Source organism: Gymnogyps californianus, chromosome 7 (genome assembly GCF_018139145.2).
Source record: "Gymnogyps californianus isolate 813 chromosome 7, ASM1813914v2, whole genome shotgun sequence".
NCBI lineage: Eukaryota > Metazoa > Chordata > Aves > Accipitriformes > Cathartidae > Gymnogyps > Gymnogyps californianus.
In genome coordinates, this window is record NC_059477.1 from 11,527,317 (window position 1) to 11,547,382 (window position 20,066).

Genomic DNA, 20,066 nt, shown 5'->3' on the forward strand with positions numbered 1-20,066 from the left:
ACCACTTAGATCAGCTTAGACATGTTTTAGCACTGGTGGAATGTTGTGGGCCAGAGTTTCCACTTCGTGTTTGTGTTCTCAAATCATATGCTAAATTTTCCATACCTGTAGTTTTTAATAAAATAGTTGCTTTCATATTTAATTTGTTTGTACAATTTACTTGCAGTGCTTAAATGTTACCCAGCTGCTACGGTACTATGGTCTGGAAACCAGCTCTCCGGTATCTCCTGAATTGTTTATATACATGTGTCCTGCTTTACTATACCAGATTGAGAGAAGGCTTTGTATTGTACATTATGATGAGCTTGAAGATTTTATGAAGAGTAAAAATGCATCAATTGAGAATAAAGATAAAACAGGTGCATCAGGTAGGTGTGTAACATCTAAAGCCTTCAAAATTATTTTGCATTGTAAGTATTAACTTCAAAGTTTGAAATGTTATACAACTTAGCACTGGCTGTAGAGTAAAGGAACAGTTGAAATTTAACATATTTACTAGAAGAATTTGAGACAGCATGCTCCTTTAAGTCAGGAGACATAGCATCCTGTTTGGTGGTATAGTAGCTTCTCCTAAGGAACCATGGCTCAGGGAGGCATACCTTTCTTTCTTGTACCTTTTTATTGTTCTTCATTATTTTAACTTTTTATTTTAAGTTTGCTTATTTTTGTTTCTTTTTTTGTCTTCTATCATTGAGGCCTAATGTCCTGTCATTGGGCCTATGGCCCAGGCATTTTGGCCTGGGTTCTTCCCACATATCTTTAGGCATTGGACTCTTTTGCAGTAGGAACATAGGCAAGGTACAGAATCTTTGGAGACAGGAGGACCTCTAGGGATGAGCAAGTCCACCCACAGTTTGGATTACTTCCATCATTTAAAATACGTTATGTCTTTTTCTCTTAGTGTGACTGAGGTGGTCCATATGTTTATCTCAAAGTTGGAAAGTTGCAGTGTTACTTTGGCACAAATTTTCTTAATAAACCTGACCTGGATCTATTAATTCAGGAATAGAGGACAGCACCTTCATCACAGTTCATTCACTGGAAAATATTATTTCAGGTGTTACTGTTTTATATTCTAGCAGTGATGCAAATTTGTAGAATTGACATCCAGAATTTTTTGTGAACTGAAGAAATATAAAGACTAAGCAAGATATAAGAGCATTTAAATTGCCATTTCTGACAAGACTTCCTTTTTCTGATTTCCAATGTCAATTATTCTATACTACTCTTCTCTTAAGCATATGAGAAGTATTCAATCAAAATCCTTTGTTGGCAGTTTTAATTTTTTTTGTGTCCCTTGAGTAAAAATCAGTAGACTTTTTTTTTCTTCTTACCATAGTTCTAAGCTAAAAATATTTTTGCTATTGTTAAAGCAGTTAATTTAAGGGCAACATCTATTGTTGTGATTTCGTAACTGAGTGTAGTTTTAAAATATATGTTTACTACTGCTACCTTTCATAAATTATAATGGAACTGTTGACAGATGTTTAGCTGCAGTGAAATATTAAAAATCTAAAAAATCTTGGGTACAATGTCCATGTTTTGAAAATAAAAATATTGATAATCGTGAATATTGATTAGTACATAGGTGCTTATTAGCATCATTAGAAATAAAGCTTGAAGTAACTACATTCTCATAGATGTTAATAACTGTTGGAAAGAATGCATTGTTGGTAATCTTTCTTAACAATGCTGGAGTCATTAAAATAATTAACTTGTTATACATAAATCTCCTATAGTGACACAGCTGCTATCTCGTTAACTGTTCAAAAATTACTGTAAACTGAATATACTGTGTCTTTTGTATGGCAGCAAGTTGTTTTGTGGGGTAGTCTCATTGTAGTAAGAGTTGACCCCTGCCTTATTACCAAGAGGATTTCTAGAGTAGCTCTAAGCATTTTCTGCCAATTAAAATGTTGAAACCATGTACAAAACTGTCATGTTGCACATGCTTTGAACTAGTTTGATTAGAAAGTTTCTACAGATGAGTGCTTCTTTTTAAAAGAATGCATTTGCTTTCTCTGTAATGAGTAAGGGAATTGATGAATAGCTCAGCTTGAAGACCTTTAACATTTTAAGAGACTTAATTTGCCAAATTAGTGAAGCTTATTGTGAACATTTAACGTGTTTTATGGCATGTGATATCTTGAGTATAAATAACACATTTGCCAGTTAAGTGTAAAAAATTGGTTTTTAACTTATTGATTTGGCTCTGGAAACAAACAGTAACCTCTGAAACAGGTCAACTTGATTAGATAATGATAAATCATTCTTCACAACAATTTCCTGTATACTGTTGTATTAACTACAGTGAGACTTCAGTTGATGTAATAATCGTTTTCCCTTTTTAAGTAAGGAAGTGAATCACAAAATAACAAATCTTAACTGGTACATGGGGATTGTGGGAGGTGTAGGACAAATGTCAGTCATAGAGTAACTTAACCTGCAGGTTGTAGGATTCTACTAAAATGAAAATGTGTGCTTACCCGAGCTAATGTAAACATTTTTAGACAGAAATATTTGCCAAAGTTAGGAGGATGCAGATGTGTTTAAACACTAGCTTTCTGTGGTTTTCTTTAGTTTTAATTAAAGCTTTCAAAAAAACTTAATAGAGCAGTGCTGTTTCTGTTCATTGATGCTAACCTGTAAGGTTTCCATTAGTTCTGATAGTGCAGTTTTCTAAAGCAAAGTAATTTAATTAACTGATGACCAAAAACTTACGAAGCCATGTTGAGTTTTCTTCCTGTAATTTACAGATAGTTCTGTAACATCTTCTAATAGAGGATTTTCAAGGGCTTGTACATAGAACTGAGCTTTCGCAGTGTACCTGTTGGAAGAGGTGGCATTGTTATCATTGAGGGCTCCTAAACAACTTAAAACAAAAGGTGCACCCTACTATGAACAAGCTAATAGAAGTAATACAAGTAAACAGTGAGCAATTTTTTTAAAGATGGAGATCAGATTAAAAGTATTTCAGATCAGATATATCTTGTAAATCTGCCTGTGCAGATGCCAGTGTTCCCTGGAGCTTACCATTCCCTGAACCCAGGAAGGCTTTGCTTCAGTGGAGCCTTTCTGTTAGCTTGCTTTCTTGTTAAAGCTTGCAGATAGCTAACCGTTCTCAGCCTTCCAAGGAGTCTACCTTACTACCCTTTTAGTCTGTTTCAATTTACAGATAGCTGTCCAGTCCAGTGTGAACAGCTGTCTTTTGTTTGCTACCCACTGTTTGAACAGAGGTCCCTTACTGAAGAAATTGTTTGGTGACCTCCCTCTTGTTTTTTTCCACAGAAATATTTTATAAGCCAGTGCATAATAACTTCACCTCACTGACCAGGCTTTATACAGTATTCCTCGCAGTGTTATGCACCAAGATCTTTTATAACTTAAGAGCTCTTGCAGTGTTCATAATATTGCATGTTAGGTCCACTTCCATAATATTTTAGTGTTTTGAACACTACAGTTGAATGAAATCCTTCAATAAAATTTTGTGTCGGAATTTTGTTGTAAGTCTTCCTTAGTAGTCCTTTTTATGTGAGACATGTTTGTACATATATGTAACTGTGAGGTCATGCACAGCTTTTGTATATAATATATTTTTTATCTTTGACTTGACAGCAACCTTTTGCTGATAATTTTGGTTCCATAACGTTATTTAAGAGTCTAAAAGGAGACAGAAGCTGACGACCAAGATGAGAGGCACAGATTCCTATCCTAATTCTCATGTGCCTCATCTTAATCATGGTGCCATGTTTAGATACTGTATCATTCATAAGAGTATGTAAGCCCTTCAGAGATGCATTTGCCAAATCTATGCTATGATATGTGAAACTTAAGCCAATTTGCATAATCTTCTTTCCATTTTTCTCCATGTAAGGGTGTTGGTCATCTAACCTGGCACTTAACATCATAATGTCTGTGTCCAGATTGGAGATCCAATGTCCTGCCAAATGGCTGTGTAATTTTTATTTGGGCTACTTGTAAATGCTTGCATGATTCAGTATTGAATTACAAGTCCATGTATGCTGTTTCTTTCAGCAGAGCCTGTTAATCCAGAGTACATGATTGAAGTGCTCTGGGGATGAAGCAAGGCTGTGTAGTGGCAGTATTTTAGTCGGCAGGGTCCTGCTTCTACTCTAGACCTACTTTTGTATTCCCATTTTCCAATCTCTGTTTTTCAGTTCCTCATCTGATGGGAGTCTTTGCCTTTTCACCAACTCTCTGTTTTCCTCTTGGTATCAATATGCATCTCAATGTATGCTGCTTACTTCCTAAAGCTTTTTCCAATCAGTTTCTCCTGGTGGATGTGCTCTTGTACCCTTTGCATTTGAATTGGATTGTTTCCTTTTCTGCAGTGTTGTAGAATGACAGCTACAGACTTCATAACAATTAATATCCCAAAATAAAATTTAAAACAGCAGATGTTGTAAGTTTTGCTGTTGAACCAGACCAGGCCTGCAGCAGCCACAATTCTAGTGGCAAAGTCTTGTCAAATCTGATCTGCAGCATTTTTGGTACAGATAGAATTCTTGGGACATTTGACTGCTAAATTATAAAATTCATTGAGCAGCTACAACATACTAATTCCTCCTCTCTTCTCTTCTCCCCCCCAACCCCACCATTTCCCAGGATGTTTTCCCCCACTTGATCAAAAATAGATGGACCTTCATAGATGTAAGGAAAGTCAGACCATGCACCGAAATATGGAAATGCTAATGATTTCAAATCAGGAGTAGTTAACTTCCATTAAAGTTGGCAAACTGTGTAGACATTTTTCATTAAGAATGAAGCTAGGAAAAAACCTGGAAAAACCTGAAGCATTAGGCTAAAACTTAAAATAAATAAAGAAAAAAAAAAAGTTCAGATTGAGGAAATCATGTTCATGAAAGATCTCAGCCCAAACAGGTAATGTTTGTAGAACAGGAGCACCAACTATTCCTGTCTTTGGGACTGTGAACCTTTTGAAGTGTATTGTTGGAATTAAACAGTTTTTACTTACTGTTCTTTGAAGTTTCTATGATGGGAAGAAACGAGAGAAGTGATAGAGAAGCAGAGAGAGGAAAAAAAAAACCCAACAGTTTTTCATTCTTAGCCTTACTGATGACTTGAAAAAGTAGAAGAAAAAAATTTTTATTATGAGTGTACCATATCCCATTATTACTTCTAGTCACAACAATAAAGTTCTCAGAAAAAATATATAGTGCTTTTTGTTGGTAGCAAGTTGCTTTCAGCTCTTCAAGCTCTTATTATAGCATTTGATTTTAAAGTTCCTCTGCCAAAGGTTGTCTTACTTACTTCTCATAAATAAAAATGTATGTTTCAAAGCACCAGGTGAAATGAATGGTGCCTAACTGAACATGTTACTCCTAACAAAGGAGGAGAAATATTCATTCCAGTTAAATTTGGCATCAGAATCATGTTAAAAACAAGCGTTAAATATGAATTAGTGCTCGCAGAGCCCTAATAAGTTAAATAGCAGAGATATTTTTGTTCCAGCATGAAATCTTTTGCTTTTTGTGTTTCAATAAGGGCTACAGAGCTAAGCCTGGAACTTAAAATCAGGAAGAATTGCTGGGCTCTTTTTAGCTGATTGTCTTCTGTTGTCTCAGTATATTGTACTGTACTGTGAATAAGCCTGTATATTTTTTGCTGTGGACTTCAGTACTGCCTTAATATTTTTCAGCACCTTTTGAATGAACAATCACACAACTTAGGTTAAAGCAAAGTCACCTTGTCTTAAGAGATAGTTGAAAGTCATTAATCAGTCTTAAAAGTTTTACAAGTATTGTACTGATAACCTTTCTGTATTCATTTCTTCCCACAGCCTGGTTTTGTGGTATTGTCTCTATCACCGTCATTAGCCTGCTTTCCTTGCTAGGTGTGATCCTGGTTCCCATCATTAACCAATGGTGCTTCAAATTTCTTCTAACTTTCTTGGTAGCTCTGGCTGTAGGAACAATGAGTGGAGATGCACTACTCCATCTGTTGCCACACGTGAGTATTGTTTCCTTACCTTTTATTCTTAATTGTAACTGAAAATAGAATTTTCAAAGAACTGTTTGACAAGTATGAACAAATAAATGTTCACTAATGGGGGTGTAGATTGACTTGACTATGAGGGATATCCTGAAACAGCGTTTGAGACTTTCTGTTAACAAAAAGAAAGAAAATGTGTGTTTCTTAAATTTAAAAAAAAAAAGGGGGGGGGGGGGAGGGAGAAAAAAAGTAGTTGTGTATTCATGGTTTAACTTCTGTCACAGTATTTTAAAACACCTAATGAGACCACCAAGAGTATTTTAAATTTAGCAGTATTACTGTCTCTTGTCTGCTGATACTTGTGTATCAGTACCACCTAAAAGTATTTCAGGGGATTAACCTTCCTGGTTACTAGCTTTTGGGTAGAAAGTAACCTCTAACTTACTGAATCAAGAAATTGTCCAAGTTCCTGGGAAGGTAAGCAGTTTTTAATTTGTGATGGTATACTGTAATTCTTAGAAGGGGAAATGTTTTCTAAAATTTTGTTACCTTAATTCTTTTAGCAAAAAGACTAATATTTACATGTTTTCTTTGTGTAAATTTTAATACAAATTTTTGTCACTTTTTTTTTGAAAGTTTGTATTTCAGATCAGAATTAAGGCTGTAATTGACTGTAATAGTAAAAAAAAAAAAAATCATGAGGTTTGGTTACTAATGGGAGTGTAGGAATGGTAATTCCTTGTGACATTTCTGAGTGTTAGTCTCATCTTTAGCATTGTGACAGTCTCATTATCTTCAGCATTGTGACAGAAAAAAGCTGAAGCTAGATTATCTCCCACTACCCCCTAAAAATTTCCCAGAAGAATATTTTTTTATTGATTAGGGTAATGAATAGTCTAATGAAAAATTTCTATGGTAAAATGTGTTTGTATTAAAAAACCCAACAACCCACAACCCAACTTTTAAAGACTTTTTATGCTACTTTTCTGGCAAGGTTACATATTTTGTCATCTGAGCTCGGAGCCATTTCAGTCTCCTGATTGCACCAGGTCATGCTGTGTTGTTATTTTCTCTCCTGATAGTCACATGGAGGCCACAACCACAGTCACCACCATGGCCAAGGTCATGTTCATGAACACAAGCGTTCTCATCGACATGCCCATGGACATGGAGTACGAACTGAAGGCTTTCTAGAAGAAAATGATCCAGTGCTGAAAGGTCTTGTGGCACTTGGAGGCATTTATGTTTTGTTCATCATTGAACATTGTATAAGAATGTACAAGCATTACAATAAACAAAAGGTACGCACTAAAATCGCATGCTGTTTTAAAATACATTACCTGAAGTTATCTTCTGAGTGTTGAGGAATTGTCTGTGTGATGATTCATTATTCTGTGAACATGAACAAGTGCTGCTAATCTGCATTCTGTTTGATTTTATGTGAGGAAACCCTTTTCTAAAAGAGGTTGCTTTTCTTAACAAGGTAATTTGGGAAGACAGAGTAGAAATCTGATGGGGGAGGTCGCAGCTTTTTGGCCAGATATATTTGGAGATAGATCTAAGTAAAAGAGATTACAGCTCTTTCTATAAAGCGTCGTGATTTTTTTGCAAAAATATGAAAGGCAGTATGTAAGAAAGAACTGGTAATAGAGCCAGACAATTGTCAGACAATTTACAAGAAATTTAACTGTATACTGTTAGCTAACAGTGCCAGTGTAACAGAGGTATTCAGTTTTTCCACATGAGAAAATGCTAAAATTTGCAGACTTCCCGCTTTGTATAAATTGCCAGTCAAATTTTAACTTGTTTCTCTGAAAATGATTGGATTTTTAGGGCTGGGAGCATGCTGTATTTATGATGGTGGTATAAAAGGAGAGCGAGTACCTTGGGGAGCGTGACAGTGGGTAGAAATTCAAGCCACCAAAGAGCCATATTCTTTCAACAGTCAATACAAATACACTTCTAACTTTTGCCTCCATCATTTGACTTCGAGGAGAAAATGATTTTGGTGAAACTATAACTGCCTCTCCCAAAATGAGTGTGGAAAATTTTAAAGTTCTCTGTTTTCACATCAGACTTGCTGCCTCAGCTGGACAGGCAGCAAAAGATTTTCTGTGTTGGAGGAGGCATTTCTTAGATCTTCTGATAAAGAGATAAAAATTGTCACATTGGGCATATCTTCTTTGAGATTAATTAATTAATTAAATCCCCTAGGCTGCTTTGGGAAATGTATGATCTCTGTTGTATGGGCTGCAGATAGGAAAGTAGCAAGCTCTTCTCTAAAGGAAAATACAAGAAAGTTACAGGAGTATAAAAAAATCAAAGTTGAAAAAAATAGAGGAGCTGTTCTTGCTGCATGCTTGCTTTCTTGAACAAAATAAGCAAATATAATAACTCTGCATACATGTGTTTCTGGGCTGTTAGAGCAATCCTTGTCATAATGTATTCTGTTACTGAAGTGAAATACCGTCTGTGTTTGTGTGTGTGTGTGTGTGTTTGTGAGTGAGTGAGATTCTGTGGTAGGTAGCTAAGAATTTCCACTGGGATAGATTATTGTTGCTGAGCCTTAAAAAGATTAGTATTCTGTCATCACATACTTCTGTTAGATACATTAAGAGATTTTTGGACAACATTTCAGTTTATTTCCATCGATGTCCTTTTACAAACCAGGTGTTATCTGTTTGCTCTTGCAGAGTAAGCAGAAATGGTGCAAGAAAAAACAGACTGAAGAATCACCAATTGGAAGGAAACTTTCCGATCACAAATTAAATAATAGACCAGATGCTGACTGGCTTCAGCTCAAACCCCTTGCAGGTAGGCATTTATTTTCAGAATTTTCTCTGATTATGAGATTCAAAGTAATGGCATGTAACCTATGGCATGTAGCATGTAACCTCTTGTACAGTTTTGCTGCTATTATGCAAATCATTGTTAATAAGACTTAATAGGCTTTCCCTATTAAATCTTTTTTTATTTTGTTTTCCTTAGATCCGAGAGCACTCTGAATACTTCCTAATATGCCATACAAATGGTTCTCAGACTTCTGAGGCAGTCAGGTTTTGGGTGGCTGTGGTTCTTTGGGGTTTTTTTTATTTGTTTGTTTTTGGGGTGTTTTTTGGTTAAGCTGTGCCTGACTAGCTCAGCCCTGGCAAAAATTAGATCAAAAATGAATACACACAACCTTAAAGAGGATATCTGTTTCACTTTGAAGATTCCAGCCTCTGACCAATTATAGTTTGGCTGAAAAGGCTGAACAAAATTAATTTCTTTTCATAAATACAACCGAGTATCCTGAATATTCCTCAAGTATCCAAAACAACTTTCATATACTGTTCCTTCATGACAGTCTGAATGCTCATGCAATGTGTACCCAGAAGGAATGCCATATCACCCTTCTCGAAGGGGTGAGGGAAGGAGAAGGGCTTTGCTTCGTAACGTTCCCTTTCTGTTGCCTGCATGGCTGCTGAATTAATTTGTTGATGAAGAATCCATAGGCTATATTGATACAAATGCAATTTTGTTAATTTGAACGGTTTGTAGAAGGGAGAGTTAGGACTGTAGCCTTCTCCACTCAACTTAAAATGGGATTTGGGACATTGACATAGAACATGGAAAGACTTTCAGCTGTGAGGATGACGGTACATATATTTGAAATTTCTTCATTTTCTTTTAATGAGCGATCAGAGGAATTTTGCTTCCAATCACATGAAGTACGTACTGGTTTTATAACGCGGTTCCTCTGAAAGTGCACTCTGCTGATAAGTAAATCATTCGTACTACAGGCACTGGAAGCCCATGCTGAATTTGAATTTTGAACTGCAGTGCCGCTACCACTGACCTGAATGGCCATTCCATTTCTTTTTAAACAGCTTCCAAATGATGTTTAAGAGCCCGTTTATCTAGAACTCTTTGTCGGCTGCTTAGGTACTCTGTGCCTGGTTTTTTAATTCCACTTACTGTTTGCTTATTTTTGACACTGAAATATTTTTGTTGAATTATTGTGAGCTAATAACTTCATTGTCCAGAACTGTTTTTTTTCCACAATTGGTTCTGTTTCCTGGAGCATCGATTGCCAGTTTCATTTATTTATTAATACTTTAGAAATATTAGTAGACTTAAAATTCATGCACGTATGCCTTCTGCATTGTTTTCACTTTGTATTTCTTTGTAAAAATGGCTTTGATTGCTAGCAGGGTAATGAGCTACATTGAAGGAGCTCACTGTGTGACACAAGTGTCTGACACAAAGATGCATGCAATACGGAAACTATTTAAAGATCTGTTTTGTCAGTGGCAGATCCTGGTATGCTTCAGTGAAGGCTAAGTTGTGACCTGTATGGGCATGCATAGAGAGTAGCCAGTTAAGGTTTCCTGAGCCATTCAGGTTCCATCTACAGCATATAAGACATTATTATCGTTACGGCAACTGTCCTTTTCCAATGTTAAACCGTAAACTTCATCAGTAGCAAAACTACAGATACAAGCCGAGGTCGGGCTAAAACTGACTTTGTGTGCTATGGATACAGTGCTGTTGCCTTGTAGTGGAGACTTCTCTATGCTGTACATGCAAATTAGTGAAAAAATGGGGCAGCGAGAGATCTATTTTTTTGGCTGAACGTTGACAACAAAGTTACTAGATTGGGATGTGTTAAAATACTTTTTTTGCTTTCGGAAAGCAGTTAAATTCTTAGCTCAATGATGCAGTAGTTGCTGGTGATATTTTAAATAAGAACTAATGCAGTGTCTCTCCCAACTGGCTTCAATTTAGGAGCAGACGACTCAGTTTTATCTGAAGATCGACTCAATGAAACTGAACTAACTGATTTAGATGGCCAGCTGGAATCCCCTCCCAAAAACTTCTTGTCGGTAGAAGAGGACAACAATGTGCATCATTCTCACAATGATGTCTCACATGCTGCTCAAGAGCATGATCTTCATGATTCAGAGTATGACAACCATGGCGAAGATAAAATGATAGCTAGAAAACACAGTCACCACTGGCATCACAAACATTCCCATCATTCCCATGGCCACTGTCATTCTGGAAAAGACCTGAAAGATACTGGGATAGCTAATATTGCTTGGATGGTAATTATGGGAGATGGCATTCACAACTTTAGTGATGGCTTAGCAATCGGTAAGCAAAAGCACTGAGTATTTCTCAACAGTTTCTTCTTACCTTTAGTAACTTTGATAACATTTTACTTATCAGTGATCACAGGTAAGGCTTCCAGTTAGCTCCTGTGGTTACTGGCATTGTTTAATCTCCTTCAGAGCAGAAATTAAAAGGCCATCAATCGTAGTAGTCTTCCCTTTGTTAATATTCTGTGACTATTTCCACCAAGATTACTGTATTGATAGTAGTGACAGTAGCAATCTCTGCCAAATAAAGATAGGTGCCGACAAACCTCCTTATGAATTATGGAGCACATGTAATGCACATTTGTTGTTTGGGTCTTAGTATTTGCCTTTGAATAATAAATAAGTGCCTTTCAGTCTTATTTATAATAATAATAACACTGTTTCTATTATTATTAATACATAGAATTATACAGTACTTGTAAATAATAAATGTACTATGAGTCAGGTTACTGAAAAAATAAAGACAAAAGTACTACTTAGGATAACTTAATTTTTGTTTGAGCAAAGTATTGTTTTGGCTTATGGTCAGTGTAGACTTATTTCTAGCCAAATGGAGAAGAAATTGAAGTACCAAACATTTTATTAGATTTATTAAATCAACTTTGATTCACATAAACCTCTACATGTGATTTGAATAGTAAAACACATTGATTTGAATATATGTCATACAAGTCAAAATGACGGTGAGAGTACTGAAGTGCATACTTTTAATTTTTTACTAAGGTAGCTACTAAGAGTATACAGGGTTCTGAACTACTAGCAGAAGGAACATACCCATTTTGAAGGATGGGGAATAAGCTACTTATTAGGGTCTGGAGTTAACAGTGGAATCTACTACAGTTTCTCCACTTTCTCCAAACAATTTCTAAAGAAACTAAACTCCATAAAAATTAACTTTTTGCTTCATTTTCACATTAAACAGGTAAGACATTTAGATGGTGGCTTCTAAGGCCAAAAAGGACCACTATGCCATCTGTTGAGAACTTCACTGTATTGAAACTCCATTACTAAATATTCCTGTGTCAAGCCCAAACAGCTGATTGTTTGGTAAAATGTAGATTTTAGAAAAGCATGTTCATCTTTTTAATATATCAAGTTATGAGGAATCCAGAGGAAAGTTAAATTTCCTCTCTGTCTTCAGATTATGTCTTCTCTTTCTACTTTATTTTGCCTGTTTTGACTGCTCACTGCAGGCTCTTCTTGTGCCTTTCTCTGCTACAGTACAGAAATTTAATACCAGTTTTCTCATCTCAGAATTATTTAAGGTATGAACTTAAAGTTGATTGAATTAAATTAGCTTACACAAAAGCTACTGAAAGAGGTTTATGCCCATGTTTTTCTCCTTATTATTTTCCAGGTCTGGCTTACTAATGTTGCTGATACATGCCCTACAAATAAGCATAAAGGAAATAGAGAGGTTATGGGTTAAGTATTAGTTTGGATATCCAACCCGGAAAGGAGAGAGCTAGACTGTTGCTCATGTGCATTCTTAACTGTCCTGATGTACTTGAGAATTCCTAAAAATGTAAAAGTGGTGCTATTTATTAGCTTGTTGCCTTTATGTGTCTGTTTTGCTCAGTTTTGTTCTCCTCTCCCAGGATTTGTCTTTCAGATAAACTGCGTAATACAGTATGCAGTGGTAATGCACATCCAGGATACTTCCAGTATTTTCAGTTTATGTACAGACAGGACACAGACATAATGAAAAAATATTAGAGCGTGCATTCTAACAGAACGGTGTCATCTCTGGGAAGTCTGTTGATTAAATTTTCTGACTTGAAAATAGTAAAATATCATTTGAAATTTTTTTTTTTTTCCCTAGGAGCAGCTTTTAGTGCTGGACTGACAGGAGGAATTAGTACATCTATAGCAGTATTTTGTCATGAGCTTCCCCATGAATTAGGTAACTAATTCTATAAACTCAAATGCGTTCAGTCTCTTCATCTGTACAACATATTTATCTAAAAGCTGTTGTGATACTCATCCTGATAAGCATAACGCAATGCAGATGCTACAAGGGTGGCCAGAACTTCAGAGAGTAATGGAGCAATATTGCTTCAGAGTACATAATGAGAATATTAATACAGAATTATATTGGCAGGTATCTAGTTACAGCGGTTCTGTGAAGCTTTTTGAACATGTTTTAAAAATGTTCTTAGGAGCAGACAGTTTACATTTTGGTGTTATACCTCTGCATTTTATAGAGAGAGTTTTACACTACTCTGTGTGGCATTGTCTTGCACAAAGTTAAGTTACATAAGCAAACACAAGTTTACGTAAGTAAAATTCTTTGTGGACATCTTCAGAAGATGCTTTGTGCCAATTGTTGCTGAGTCCAGTAGGTGTGGATGACTATTTAGGGTAGAGTCTGTAGGCATTGTTGCCAGTGCCATTGATTCTTCCCCCCCAATTGAAGCATTTCTTCTTGGCGTTAGCTAACCATGGTGAAACCTGTTGTTCTCCTGTGAGCCGTAAGGCACATTGCATGAAATTTGAGTGCACCCTGAGACTTACAAAAGAGCAGCTAGAGAGAGGAGGAGTCGTCTTTTTTGCCAGTAATGTGAAATTGTGCTAGATTAAAATGTGTACGTACTCACAGCTTGCTTACTTGATGAGCTGCTAGCTCTGAATGATCAAAAGTAAGGTAAAACAAGTACTTCAAAAACTCTTAGAGGTGATGAGTGAAAGCATTTTATACAGGCAGATACTAAGTATAAGGTAAGTAATGGGCATAGATGGGAAATAATAGAGCAGATGTTCATGGTTTGACAATGGTGCTATACAATTGTTAGTTAAGTGAAGCTGCAGCATATAAAGGATTGCAATAGATATTGGTGTGCTTATAACTTGCTAGGTTAACATGATTAAAGTAACTTTGTATAAGAAGTGAGTAGTTCACTGTACGTATTTTTTATTTTGATTCTAGGTTTTGATTCTAGATTGAGCAATTAATTTTGAGCATATCTGACATGAGAATTTTATATTAATTACCCTCATGACTGCATATCATCTTCCACTCCTCATATTCACAAGAGTTCAGTTTGAAGAGAGTAAAACTATCAGAGCTGATGACAAGATGAAAATTTAGAACTTTATAGAATGTCTGCCTCTATCAGCAATTTTAGCAGAGCTGTCCTGAATTCAAAATAAAACAGGTTAACCTGGCATGTCTCAAACCAGACAACTAATCCATCATGGATGTGAAGTCATTCTTTCTGAATGTAACTCTTCCTAGTGCTATATTTCTCAAATTCATTGTCACCTTCTGTGGGGACTAATGTCTCGTTATCCTCCTTTTGAATTTTCAGAATGAGGTGTATATAGCTAAGAGGAGTTTTCACACGTATTGATCAAAACTAAGCCTCTGTTTTCACGTGCTATGAAGAACTTCTGTGAAGTAAAGACAAGTCTGTATGCACAGATGTGTTCTCTGTGGGAGGACCAGATGTAGACTCTTCCATTTACCTTTAACCATTAATCACTATGATCTTTCTGACAATCAGCATGATGAATAGGCACCTTTAAATCATATTTTAATCAAGGGATTGCTGCACATGAAGAAAGTTCTTATAAGAGTTGTCATATCCTGTTCCCCAGTCTTCCTTTGAGCCTCTGTAGCAGCATTTTTACTTTGGCAATGCCTTGGATTGGTGAGATAGTAAATGTAGGCTAATTTACTTACTCTCCCAAGAAGCATTGATACTAAACCCCTGTGTTCTGTCTCCATTTTAGGTGACTTTGCTGTGCTTCTTAAAGCAGGTATGACAGTAAAGCAAGCTATTGTGTACAACCTCCTGTCTGCCATGATGGCTTACATAGGGATGCTGATAGGCACAGCGGTGGGACAGTATGCTAATAACATCACCTTGTGGATCTTTGCAATCACTGCAGGCATGTTCCTCTATGTGGCACTGGTTGACATGGTAAGATTGCTGTGATTCTGTGTCATTTTTGCATTCCATGCCTAAAACCTAGGACTTGAAATGGCACCTACGACAGAACTTTTTTTGTTATACACATAAAATATCTGTAGGCAGTACATGGCTGTTTCTGTTCTATGACTTTTTTAAATGTTGCAGATACTTTGAGAGATGTAGTGAAGCTTTATAGTTGCTTGCCTGTTTGGGTTTCTGCTACCAAAGTCTGCCAGTGACTCCTGTTAAAATAGAAAACCTACGGGGGGGCTGGGAAAGACACTTACACTTCCCACTAGTAAACTAATAAAAATAATAACTTCCCACTAATAAAAATAGGATGATTCTCTGGTTTTGTGGATGGGGCATTAGACACTTGAGTTCAATCCAGTATTTAGAATTGTTCTTCACTAAAATTTAATCTTCATATATTTGGTTCTGGAAAGCTTAGTTCAAACCTTTAGCATGAGCAGCTGGTAACATATAGCTCTTGTGGTGATTAGCTTTTTAAAAAATTATCTGATGGAAAAATGCTGCTGCTTCAAGAACATATAGGTACATTATATTTAGTGTGTGTACACTATAGATCCAGATCCTTCAGGCAGTAATGCACTTGTGCACATGGTATCAGTCCATATTCAGTCCTGATTTCTCTCCTAAGCAGCTTCAGAGCTGCATTTAAATAAGCCGATTTTCTCACTTCTTGTCTTTCCCAAGCCCAATGATGATGAGATCAGTTTTCATTTTGGGGGTATTTTGTAACACTCTTTCTGCTTTAATATACAGAGAAAAAGATGCATCGCTTCCCTGGATTTTAAGGACAGATCTCGTATTGTATTAAATTATTAACAAATTAGACTAGAAACTCCAAACTAGTTAAAGCTTTAATTCATAAGGGTTCAGACAGCTTTTTGTGGAGTGGCTCCCTGGATTTCCATTGCTTCATGCACAAACTACTCTTTCCTAGTACAGACATCTAAAGCAGAGGCAAGCTTCCTCACAGCTGTTACTTTTCTCCTCAAATAGACTAAGTAGCCATCTACCTATTATCAGTAGATTACTACTTCGATCACCTGGTGTGGCTACGTACTGCTTATAGAAAAATACTTAAATGTAACTGGAGTTCTGGCTTTGAGTGATGTTCCAGTAGAGATTTTGTTTAACCTTGTGGCATCTCCATAGAGGGCTGGGTTTACTGGATTGAGGACCAGCCTGTTTCAGTTTTCAGTTGTGGGTAAAATGGAATATTTTACTGTTCTGAAGTATTTTAAACCATGCATTTTCTTCAACTTTCCAGATTTCTTCAGAGATTTTGTTGCCATATCTGGTAGCTCTGTTAGCCTACACTGCTAGTTGTGCTCTCCTGCATACATTTGTGCTGACTATCCTGTTTTCAAACCACATTTTTTTAGCAGCTTCCTCAAAAGTTAACTGGTGCAGGAGTGAAACGTGTGATGTTTGACTCTCACTGGCTGACTTGTCAAAGCAGGCAGGCGTCTGTCAGTTGCTTTAATCCACAGGCACAGACTTAGGGTTTCAGCAATTCTCACTGAAACAGCATCACATCTTTGTCAGATCACTGTGAGGCGGTCAGATGTCTGCTCTGGTGTGGGCTGATTGTATTATTTCCCTGGTGCTAACTAAAGCAGCTGACATTATGAAGATCCCTCTCATTGCCAGTTCCTAGCCGTGGCTGCTCAGTCTGGTTTCTCAGCCTCAGTGGTATCATTGAAGCATTAGTGAAGACCGCTGAAAGCGAGGGTTCAGTTTCTGCTGAATTTCCTGGTATCGGCAGAAGCTGTCTTGGCCGTTCTGCCCTCTAGCAGATTTACCTCTGCAGTTAGTTCTGTGTTCAGCACTGCTGCCACGTTGGTGCTTAAGAAACTTTGTGTCGGTGGGGCTTCCAGCTTGCTTCTAGGTGGCATCCTCCACATCTGAGAACTTTCTCTTAAACTCAGCTTTGGTTCTGAAGATCCCATGTTAGTCCCATTAGTAGTCATCACATGCAGGCTTGAGCACAGGTCAAGGCAGGACACAGTGGTGGAGGCTGCTCCTGTGACCTTCATCTCATTCAGTCCTGCTTGCCATTAGGTCCTTTATGACTAGGACTCATGGAAGCCAAGTGTTGGCCGTCGCGCCATGGGATATTTCACTTTGTTATGGAGACTCTGATTTGTAAATATACTCTAGTGATGAAGTCGCTCTAATCTATTATAAGGTAATTAAGTCCTTTTCAGGGCTTGCTAAATAGAGTGTCTGTGTAGGTGAGAGTGATCCTTCATGCAACTTTAGATGTCCTACAGTAGCCTGTAATTACTGAATTATCACTTGCTTGTAAGAAGTCCTGTGGCTGATACTTATTTCCTGTACTTATTTTGACTGAAGACATCAGGTATAAAGGAAAGCAGTATTTTCATTCTTTTATTCCTTGTCCTTTTCCTCAGTCGTCATAGTAGCAACCAAATAGTCAAAGCCCAATGGTCTGACTAAAGAAGAGCAGGAAAGGTTCTGCAAGACACACTTGACACTGCACCAGATTTTTGTCTTGATGTTTCCATAATCTGCCTCTCTTTCAAAGACCTTGTTATCTGACACTTAATAGGAACAGATTTTGATCCCTCCCTAGCTTGACAGAGGTTCACACAGGTGCAGTTTTCTATCCATTCCTTACACCAGCCCATTGAGAGTGCACCTTTTGGTATTTTTCCATCTGATTGTCCTGAAGTTTGTCTAATTCCATGTTTTCTAATGGTAGAGAAACTCTTCTCCAGTAGAACCTAAGCTCAGGCCTTTCTAAATCCTTCACATTTTCTGTGATCTCTCGTGACATTTCATTTGGTGATAACTATCAGAAGAATAATCATAATAGCCTCCTTCCTGACACTACTGTTTTGGTTTGAATGGGTACATTGAATTTTCCTATATTGCTTCCCAGTCCAACATTGAATTTTCCTATATTGCTTCCCAGTCCAACTTGACTCATTTCATCTTACGGGAAAATAAATTTATCATCTGTTGTATTTTTCATTCCTTATATCTCTAGGGCTGAAACTGTAAGCTTTCAACTTCAAGAGGGTGTTATTTTTTTTTTCTATTGACAGGACCACACTCTTTATATGGTCCCTGAAATTGGTCACATCAATAGCTAATAAAGCAAAAAGTTTAGTAATCTTTAGACATGCTGTCAAAGTAGATAACCAGCAGTGTTAAAGCCCATTATAGTAATGCTAAGGTGAAGCCTTTTTTTCATCCAGAGCACGTTCCACCAGATCTCAAAAAAACATCTGTGGCTTCTCTGAAAATTTCTTCTTCACGCCCGTCAAGCTGCTATCTGAAGTTCTGTTTGTACCTCCTTTAGCTACTGCAGCATTGCAGAGACATCAGTTGAAGCCATACTGTGTAGAGCAGTTGGGCAGTACCTATTCAAATGAGGTACTTCAAGGATATTTGCCTCCAGGTAAATGTGAATATGCAGGAGGTTCCTACAGCGCTAATGTATGTGTGGACTATATCTCAAAGATGGAAGGAGGGGTTTTTGCCAGTAACAAGTTCTTGCAGCGCACAGCCTCCTTCCACCTTCCTCCTTCCCTCTCAGAGTCTTTCCAGGACCCTTTCTACAATGGGATTCTGCAGCTGAGGGAGAGCAAAGTGGCACTGGCCTGCTCTGCCTGCCTACTCAGGCTCTGAGTACAAGAAAGAGGAGCATGAGCACGCCTCTTCAGATATGGCGACAGTAAAAATAAATATTTTGAAGACAGTGATGGGGAGCGTGCCCATAGTACTGGTTACTGTTAAATAACCTTTTTTTTCCCTATCTTAAAGTGGTCTTTTACTTGCTGTTCAGTTCCACAGTTTTGGGAATATATGACATCTGTCACTATCCGTAGCTAAGACTTCCACTTCTACTCATCATACTCTGCCTTTTCAGGTCCATGACCAGAAACCTTGAAAGTTATGGAGACAGAGCACTGTGCTCTTCCTAGGTTTTGAAACAGATGCCAGAATATTCTTTGATTATTCTTAAGAGCATCTTTAGATTTGGAACAGCAATATTGTGTCGCTGTAGAAGTTGATTACAAAACTTGAACTACGTGTAGATCTTCCATTCAAAAAACAGGAAGGTGAGAATTGGCAGCAGCAATTCTAGCACAATTCTCTGATTAGGTTTTGTATTACATGATGAATGCAACTCTGATTTATTAAAAAGAAAATAATTCTGCAACAAATCTTGCCTGCCAACGTGAGAACTATATAGCAATCTTCAGTAGTGTAAAGTCTGTGATTACTTCATTTATTCTCAATGACTTAACAGTACTTTGTAATTTGGTGTAGTGCTTGCTGTTAAGCTGCCTGGTCTATTACATAGGTGATAAACATTTTTCAGACCGGTATATTTTTTGTATTTAAATACTCAGTGGGTCAAATTAATTGTCAGCTTTATGTATCTTTTTGAAATACAGTAATACAAGACCAGATGGGTAATATATTTGGGTTTTTAGCAGATTTGATGCTCTGATAATTTGTCATTGTCTGTTGTGCAGTATTCAGGTACTAAATAATGCTTAATAACCAAAAGTATTCTAGCCTATCTAGCGAAGAGCAATAAATAGAGACTTGTACTGTGTCCTACCTGAAGTTTCCATTTTGTTCTGTATTATGTTTTTCTGTACCTGGTGTGTCTTGAAGGAATTCCTTCGTTTACCTCATGCTTTCTTGAGTTTCTTTGTAAAACATTTTAAGTTATTTCTCTTCTGTATGGGTGGCTTTGTAAGACACGTCATAAGATTTATTTTTACATCTTGCAAGTCCACTATTATTTATTTGTTGCTTTTGTCAGTACTATTTGACTTTTCTTCATAGATGAGGAATATAAGGAATATCCAGAGCTTTCAGAATTTTTTATAGCTTCACATAGAATTTCTCTTGAATTACTTGTAGCTGTTATTCCCATATTTAAAAGGGACATGTATGTGAATGTGTAAACATGTAACATGACAAATGAATGGCTAAGTTAATCAGCAAAGTCATTATAAAGGGT

At 36.9% G+C, this 20,066-nt stretch overlaps 1 protein-coding gene across 2 annotated transcripts in view; it reads left to right on the forward strand.

The window, feature by feature from the left end:
* The window catches only part of SLC39A10 (solute carrier family 39 member 10), a 56,448-nt gene that overhangs the window by 32,810 nt on the left and 3,572 nt on the right, over positions 1-20,066 (forward strand). For both annotated transcript variants that reach the window (XM_050900469.1, XM_050900468.1), the window contains exons 3-9: positions 167-368; positions 5,822-5,991; positions 7,056-7,274; positions 8,667-8,787; positions 10,741-11,109; positions 12,937-13,017; positions 14,847-15,037. In XM_050900469.1, the coding sequence (XP_050756426.1) occupies positions 167-368; positions 5,822-5,991; positions 7,056-7,274; positions 8,667-8,787; positions 10,741-11,109; positions 12,937-13,017; positions 14,847-15,037 (1,353 nt within the window). The remainder of the gene's footprint in view (positions 1-166; positions 369-5,821; positions 5,992-7,055; positions 7,275-8,666; positions 8,788-10,740; positions 11,110-12,936; positions 13,018-14,846; positions 15,038-20,066) is intronic.